General features: G+C 37.6%; 1 protein-coding gene across 1 annotated transcript in view; it reads right to left on the bottom strand.

The window, feature by feature from the left end:
* Window positions 1-8766, bottom strand: part of LOC113064079 (neurexin-2-like) — a 333624-nt gene that overhangs the window by 182209 nt on the left and 142649 nt on the right. The window contains exons 16-17 of the mRNA XM_026234620.1: window positions 7618-7999; window positions 3042-3232 (exon numbers count right to left, since the gene is read on the bottom strand). Of these exons, the coding sequence (XP_026090405.1) occupies window positions 3042-3232; window positions 7618-7999 (573 nt within the window). The remainder of the gene's footprint in view (window positions 1-3041; window positions 3233-7617; window positions 8000-8766) is intronic.

Raw genomic sequence — 8766 nt, 5'->3', positions numbered from 1 at the left:
AATTTCTAAGCAATCATACTTCCATTTCCCAACTGGTGGTCAAGTACATATCTATGGTCCATGCATGCTACAGTGTTTTGTTTAATGGTATAAACTGCTTCGTAGTTGCTTGCTTACACAACTGAACAGTCTCTATGATATCCTGGTCTTTAGATTTGGCTTGGCTCTCTCATTCAAATGCATGTTTTATCATACACCAGGCGAAAATGGTGTATCTAATTGCTTAGAAACGTAATAGCACACCTCTCCTTAACAAGTGCATGATTTGAGATATCATTTGTTCAGAGTTTACTACCAATGCTAGGTTCTGACCATGACATAAAAAAAGTGTGTGTTAAGGAGAGCTTTGGCTCAACTGAATTGGCCACCAACAGCTCATTAATAAACTCATTGACATTCACATTTTGTAGCAAACCCTGGATTTTCCTTACGCCATGGGCAACAGGAAAGCAATTTCATTCAAGTCAATAAAACAAATTTTCAGAAAACATTTACAGGGGCAGGAACGCAGCTCCTTGAGAAAGAAAGAAAAAAGAAACTCAATTATCGGACAGCGTGGAAAGTGGCTTGTCACGAGCGCTCTCCACATATGCTCATTTCAACACACATAACAGGTCAAGCGTCACTTTCCGCTGGCTCCTTCGCAGAAAACAACACCACATCTCAGCACCTTCCCATCTGAGGATGTTAATTTTACACTTCACAGAAGAGCACTGGACCCTGGGGATTGTTACGCCACTCTCCGTTCTCTCCGGCATAATTGCTTGAACAGTTACAACTGACACATACTGCGAAGTTCGTCTTTTGATGTTTAAAGGACTTGTTCTGGGGCAGCCAAACAAAAAAAGACCTCAGAGCCTGACAGAAGGAGTTTGCACTTTATGGCCTTATCTAATTTGGCCTATATTACTCTTGCATTTAAAGTAAAATGTTGATGTACGGTTGGATTTTTGTGCTCGAGACTTTTTAAGCTTTAAAATGTTTCCTTCTCACAGTCTTCATTTAAGCATCATGGTTAGTGAACCAAAAAGTGATATTCTATAGTGTATAGTGTAGAAATGTAAAAAAAAAAAAAAAACTTTAACATAACATAAAATAACATCTTTATACACACAAGAACCAACTATTTTATTGGGTACAACTGTTCACCTACTTGTTAACACAAATATCGAATCAGCCAATCACAAGGCAGCAACGTAATGCATTTAGGCAATATGCCGAAGTTCAAACCGAGCTTCAGAATGGCAAAGAAATGTGATTTAAGTGACTTTGAACATGGCATGGCCGTTGGTGCCAGACAGACTGGACTGAGTATTTCAGAAACTGCTGATCAACTGGGATTTCCATTCACACACATCTCTAGAGATTACAGGGGATGGTCTGAAAAAGAGAAAATCTCCAGTGAGTGGCAGTTCTGTGGGTGAAAATGTCTTGTTGATGCCAGAATTCAGAGGAGAATGGCCAGACTGGACCAAGCTGATAGGGAACAATAACTCAAATAATCACACGTTTCAACCGAGTTGCAGATGAGTATCTCTGAATGCAGTTTTGAAAGCATGTCGGTTTAAAAAAACTACCTGATATTTTTAATAGACTTGTTGACCTAGACAGAGTCTTGAGGGTCTTGCAAACTGTTCTTTACCTCCTGCTGACACAACACTCATAAATCGAACAGCGAAACGTCTAATTTATTTATCTTTTATTTTATTTTTTAACTTGAGGAATCCAATCTATCACATTAGACGATCAGTATTTTCAGAAAGGCAAAAAAACACCTTGACAACTTCTCCTTACATTGACTTCAGTGGTTAGATTATGTGGTTTTGACAAAGTGGTTTCTGTTTACTTTTTGTGAATTTTTCTCAGCTTGCTTCTAGCGTTGCCTAAAACACAAAAACTAAGGACTGCCTGCCAAGATTTCTACAAAGATGCCAGTGAAAACTCAGAAAGGAGAGAAGTCGCTTTGGCAATAGCTGCTGATGTCTTTTCAATCAAAATATTTCAACACACAGGAAAATAACTAAATATACATGAGATTTTATGTTTTTACATTTCAAGCGAGGTAAACCTTTGTTATTGTTCCCAGCATCATACAACACCTGCTTAAGATAAGAAAAGCAGGTTTGGAAGCATTAAAAATTATGCAGTGGCATGTTGTTGTGTCCCCTTTAGGCACTGCTCTTGGTTCTTCTAATTGCAGCCGAAACAGTGAGTAACAACAGCAATGGTGAGAAGTACTCGAAGGTAGATTTCAGAAGCAAAATGACTTAAACAAGGAGCTGTGTAAATACCCATCAGGAAAAATACTGTACTCATTCAAGTTGAATGCAAGAGTTTGAAATCAAACTCGAGATGAGTGTAAAACAGCAAATATGCATCTAATCATACTTAAGAATGAGATAACAGCCTAAACAACCATAGTGAGTGTAATGATGGAAGAAAGATCTGTTAAACTGAAAAATCAGAAGTGTGGCTCTTAATGGCTGTTAAAAGTGATAGAAAATTATCATTCATTTCATGCCGTTTTATCCAAATTGACTTGCAGTGCATTCAGGCTACACATTTTTTTTTTTTTAACCAGTATGTGTGTTCCCTGGGAAGTGAACCCACAACCTTTTGTGCTGCTAACACACAGCCACAGGAACACTCCTTCTGCTGTGAAATATATCATGAAGAATATTGAGAACCAAATCCTCTTGACTACAATTGACTTACATTGCATGGACAAAAAAAGCTAAAAGCTTTGTGTTTTATAGTAAACAAATCCATCAAGACATTTTTAATTGCAAACGTAGTCCTCCATCCATAACACTGCTTCATCCAGTGAAAAAGTTGCCTCGTTTGAATTAGGAAAGAAATACGTACAGATCAAGCACCGATTACAAGCAAAAGCAGTTCAAAACGATTCTAAACAAATATGTCAGACAGTAGATTTTGATGTGAGAGCACAACAGGGGATGGACTTTTACACTGAAGGAAGCGTTATTATGGATTAGTTCTTACAGGAAAGCATACCGAAAAGTGTGGATGAGAGGAAGTACCTTTGAGGTCCAGGTTGCGGGCTCCATTGGAGTGCTGTGTGACCGTGCGGGAGTCGATCTTGAGCGTGTGCACATTGCTGTCATCGCGGGAGACTATCACGTTGTGCCACTGGTTGTCATTGAGCGGCTTGTCGGAGTTGCCCTTCATGAGCGATGGCCCATTGCCCAAGTCAAAAACATAATGGATGTACCTGCAATACATCAGTTCCACTGTCAATCACACAGCCCAGTGGAATCAGGCAACCCTCTTTAGGATGACAATACTGCCTTTTTGCTTCCAAATCAATATCTGTAACAAGGCTTGAAATACTGGCACAGACAGACTTCCATCCTGTCAGACGCTCCGTGTGCAGCCACAGTAAACAGCTTACAGTCTTCAGGAAAATGTCTGTTAAACTGCAGTGCACTGTAGCTCCATGTATTATATAGGTATTTTTTGCTGCTTTGATTTTATTATAGTGATAAATGTGCTTTGGTTGATAACTAATATGCCAATAATAATCATGCACAAGATATCACTATCATGTCAGTTATCAGCTAGTATTTGATATATATATATATATATATATTTTTTTTTTTACTTATCTGTAGAAAAAAAACTATAAATATACAAAATCTATACATATTTCACCATAGTGCATTTGTAAACTAATACATTTTGACATTTGCATCACATAACCAGTTCCATATGTTTAGATTTTTTAACATAGTAAAATTACTTGGTAGATCACCTGGTACGACTGTGGTGCGCAGTGCTCAGTATAGTGTCCCATGAAACATAAGTCATTAAAAAACTCTGAAAAAATTGAAGCAAACTAAAATAGCATGGCTGCTTTGTCAATGTATTTGTATCTCACTTTTGCTTCTGTTAACATTATGTTTGGTTTACACTAGGGTTTTGTATATGTGGTATGGTATTTTTAAAACACTGTAGAGGAAACTGCCATGTTGCATAAATTTGCCAGATTCAAATCCATCTGTTTAAAACTAAGTTCTTTGGACATTTCACTTTGAAAGTGTCGTGAAACGTACAAGTAGTATAGCAATACCATTTTGCAGAAATGTCACCATAGGCAAGTATTTTTCCAATGAGCCTAGGTTGGATAATTTCCAAATCTTTCAAGAAAGACTTACCGTCAGCTTCGGGTTGTTTAGCAGTGAAATATGCCTTATGGGAAATCATCTTTCCTGATAGAACGGCCAATTTCAGCAATAGAGATCAAAAGTAACTACAGCAGTAGTTCAATCCCTCATAAGACATTGAATACACGTCTTATACCTTTTTTTTTTCCCGCTTTTCAAATACTTTTTTGCTGCCAGGTGAATGTTATAATTCTGTGATTCATCTCCGAGCTGTTTGTGTGGCTTATATTGTAACTCTTTAGTGAAAAATGGTCTGAAATGCTTAAATGTGAAAAATACTGCCGGAACTAAGACACTCTTGCGCTGTATTCAAACAACAACAACTAGAAATGCAGTGTTCGATACGGACAAGGCCATGGAGATATACAGTGCACTGCTCATATTTATTCAAACTACTGTATAAACATTAGAATTTGCTCTCAGTTCATACATCAAGATACTGCAGAGAAAGAAAGAGAAAGTGTGCTCATTAGTGCGCTCTCATTTCATATGCTTGTGCAGACTCCGGTGAGAGGCGAGGACACCTGCTGTCTAATTGCTTACTGAATGACTGACTTTCTGGACCACTGCGGTTGAGGAAGTTAAACATCTGAGGCACCTTCCCCCTTTTCACTATTCGCTTTTGCCCAATGGAATAAAATTCAAACAGCAAATCAGGTTGTCGTACCTGCTACATGACTGTCATGAGCAGTGTGATTGAGCTTAAAAAAATCTTTTACTAGCTGGTGGGAAAACATATCTGATGCAAGACTGCGGATCTCCCATGTGGCGTCGTTGGCATGTGGGTTGGGAAGAGAGTGAGCTGCCAATAAATAGAATACCGTTAATCAAATAACACTTACATTACATGTGATTAAAAACTGCTCTTTTTTCATCAAGGTCACCATTGCTTACTTTATCTGTTTTTTTTTTAGAAATGGATTTGCACTTTACTTTGAGCCGATTACAGTATCTGAGGCTTAGAATAGCAATCCACGCAATCGTTGCTCTTGATTGACATGCAGACACAGTCGCCTCAGAGTCATTGAGCATAAGCCTGAACGCCAATGAATAACTCCCGATGAGCTCCTTCCTACCAGATACCGATCAGCATTTACGCATAACCAAAAGCAACTCATGCAGAATTTGTTTAAATTTAAATATGGCCCCTATCCTGTGATGATTCATCAAGCGATTCTCCTCCTCCTTGTACCTTTAACTAAATGCCAAGGAGACAAATGTGCGAATCTCATAATGCGACTTGACTCACCCGCCCACGGTTATGATTCACATCCAAGTAATGTCTCTTAAACTAATCGCAAACTTAAACGCGCAGTTTAGCGTGGCGGCTTAACTTCATCTGGATGTCTCTCATATTCTTAAGTGTGTAACTAGCTGCTTACATGTGATCCCTCGAATATCTGCTGTATCTTCTGGGAGTTTCTCCAATTATATCTGCAACTCTCTCTCTCTCCTACAGAAACAACTGTGTGTTAGTTTTGTTGGAAAAGGCCTTTGAGCTCTAACTCTCGAGGGACTGATGTTTGCATGCTGAAGGATGAGATCACCAACAATCTGTGAAATGCACTGAATATGAACTTTGAGCTGTCGGTGGGAATGTCTCAATATCTGGATTTACAATTTCACATGGGTGGGAGAGCATATGTAAAGACTAGTTTTAAGTTAGTTTTTTAGTTTTAAGGGCTTTTCTTCCTCTCAATGGTTCCTACAGAACCTCACCCATCCATCAAACTGATCTAAAAATTACAATGCGAAATTGGTAGCATACTGCAATGTTTTAAAGATTGAATTATAAGAGTTATTAAACTTTTATAATTCTTAATAGAATAAAATAAATAAATAAATAATGCATATAAACATCACGTTTCAGTGAGTCCGATTCATTGAGTTGATTCAGTGAAGGATTCATCAAAACATTCAAGCTCTGCTCCAAAACCTCTGGAGTTTTTTTGCTGTATACTGTCTACACAGACAGCTGACTTCTAAGAAAACATGCTAACTGAAAAGAAACCTTTTAAGTGACTGATTTAGAACACCCCGTGCTTCAAACTAAACTTAATCTCAATAGAGCTCGACTAACAACACAATACACAAAACTAAGCAGCACACACAAATACTGGTTTAAATATCTTTGCTAACCTTTGGCCAAAATATGAAGTCTTAGTAGGCTACATAATTAACATGCCTACCTTTATAGGCACCTTAAAAGGTAGGTCGCTAGACTTTGCAAGAAAGTCTATTCGTATTTTGTGAAATTCATTAAACTAACCAAATTTACTACACTACACTAGTTGTGACGTATGTTGCTGAGTGCATCTGACAAAGATTACACAATATGAGAAAGTATTGTCTTTGCATTATTTCACAATACACTGTCTTTTTCATCACATTCAGATTAGAAGCCAAGCGGACAATTTAGAGAATAATATAATTTCCTTTGCAGTAGCGCCATAGAATAGTTCAGGAAACTTTGCTTTCTGCTCAGGTGTCTTTCTCTCTGGCCTTAGGCTTTCTATCTCATATAGCTAAGGCTTAGCGTTATATTGCACCCTAATTTCATCTCTCTCTCTTTTCTCAATCAGGTAGTTCTCGACGTTATTATCATTTCATAATACCTTGCCTATTTCTGAAATTTCTAGTTCCTGATTCGTGCAGCCATGTTAAGAAATCTTCTATTCTCATCTCTTTATAGTTCCCATCTCAACTTCAAACTTTAATTAAACTGCTTTTATTAATAGGATTTTAATGCTAAATGCAGTGGGGGAGGGGGGTTAGCAATACGAGTATGGCCAATAGTGACGCACTCCAAAAAGTCCTTTAATAATGGAAAAAAATTCACAGTAAAATAAGCTTTTACTCTGATTGGTTTGAAGTGTTCAGCTATTTAAAGACATGAAATCAGCTGATGACAGTTTTCTTTTTCTAAGCACATTTCTTATCGGACATTTGAGCAGAAAATTTCTTTTTTATTAAAGAAAGATGGGCTTTTTCACTCAAGAGCATTTGACTGGACAAAAATCTGTGTATTGCAAGATGACTATTTGAATATGAATATTTAGGGTATTTTATAAAAGAAGAGAAATACTGTAAATCAACTGTACTGTAAAGTGTTATAATTGTTAAACAAACTATTAAATACGATTTTTTTTTTTTAACTGAAAGCTAAAATAAAACAAAAATAATATTACCAAACTAAAACAGAAAATGAAAAATAGTTAACAAAATATTAAAACATACTGAAATAAAAATGAAATCTAAAAAAAATATATATATTATGCGTCTTCTTCCTGTTTTTAAATGTGTATATCTGCTGAAAGGGATTTTTTGTAAATGAACAAAGCAGCAACATTCGCATTTTCATTTCATGGGGCTGTAAGGCTACTCATTCAAACTTTAATGCTGGAATGTAATTTTTATTTCTTAACTCACTCACCCCTTTACAAGTTCGATCACTATAAAGTCACTGCCGTCTCCAGAGTTAAACAGCATCAGACCATCAGGGCTGGTGGTCTTGAATTGGAAGAAGAGGTGCATGGAGGCGTAAGCCTGCAGGGTGGACAGCGCTACATAGCTGGCTCGATTTCGGAAGCTGACGGGATCTGCCACGATGCGGTGCATGCCGAAACGGGCATTGAGCTCACAGTAGGAGATGTCACCATTCTTGCACTGGTCTAGGTATGGCATGCCGTTGAAAGAGAGGCCCTGCAGGTGGCCCATGAAGTTGGAAGGCATGACTGAGATGAAGCGTCGCTCCGTCATGATGCCCGTCTCTATGTGGTGGAACTCCAGCTGCGTGTGTGCTCCACTCATCTGGCCTGTGGCAGAACCAAACACGCTCGATTAGTCAGGTCTGGGAAGTGATGATATGAGGGAATGGCATGCTGCCTGAACCCATCCCAAGGCAAGCACAGCTTTTGATGTTCAAATAAGAGTCGGATGTATGGTAATGCTGAACTTGCAGTGTGTAAGATGAATCTAAACCTGTAAAACTGTACTACATATAATATTTCAGTTGTCAACACTACGATAAATGAATAACTAGGCATGACGTGGCAAGTGCCAAGCAAGTCTATGTACACTGAACATAAAAAATCCATATGAAAACATTCTGTGATAAAATTTAAGTTGTTATTCACTAAAAATCGTGGGTCATTATAGAAATAACGATTCCTGAGCAAACTATTCTTCTGAGTCAAATTTTGTCAATGGATTGTGACGATTCATTTCACAAAAGCAGTCAGAAAATATATATTTCACAAATCTATTTTAGACCAATTAGATTTCCTAGATTCACAGTGGGCGGGGCCATCCCTGCAATCGAAAAAAATGTCTGAAATGCCTCTTCTTATTTAGTCGCTTCTTAATGGATAACACTGAATTAGGATACAGTAAGCGTGTTTACATGCACTTTAAAAGTTTAATTTCAATCTGACTGAAGCTAAAATTATTTAAGGTTATGTATTAACTAGTGTAAAAACCCTTATGTGTACAACCTTCCAAATGTTTGGGGTAGGTACAATTTTGTAATGTTTATGAAAGAAGTCTCTTACGCTTACCAAAGCTGGATTAAAAAAAAAAAAAA

This window comes from Carassius auratus, chromosome 46, assembly GCF_003368295.1.
Source record: "Carassius auratus strain Wakin chromosome 46, ASM336829v1, whole genome shotgun sequence".
NCBI classification, from domain to species: Eukaryota; Metazoa; Chordata; class Actinopteri; order Cypriniformes; family Cyprinidae; genus Carassius; species Carassius auratus.
This window is presented reverse-complemented; position numbering and strand designations above follow the sequence as displayed.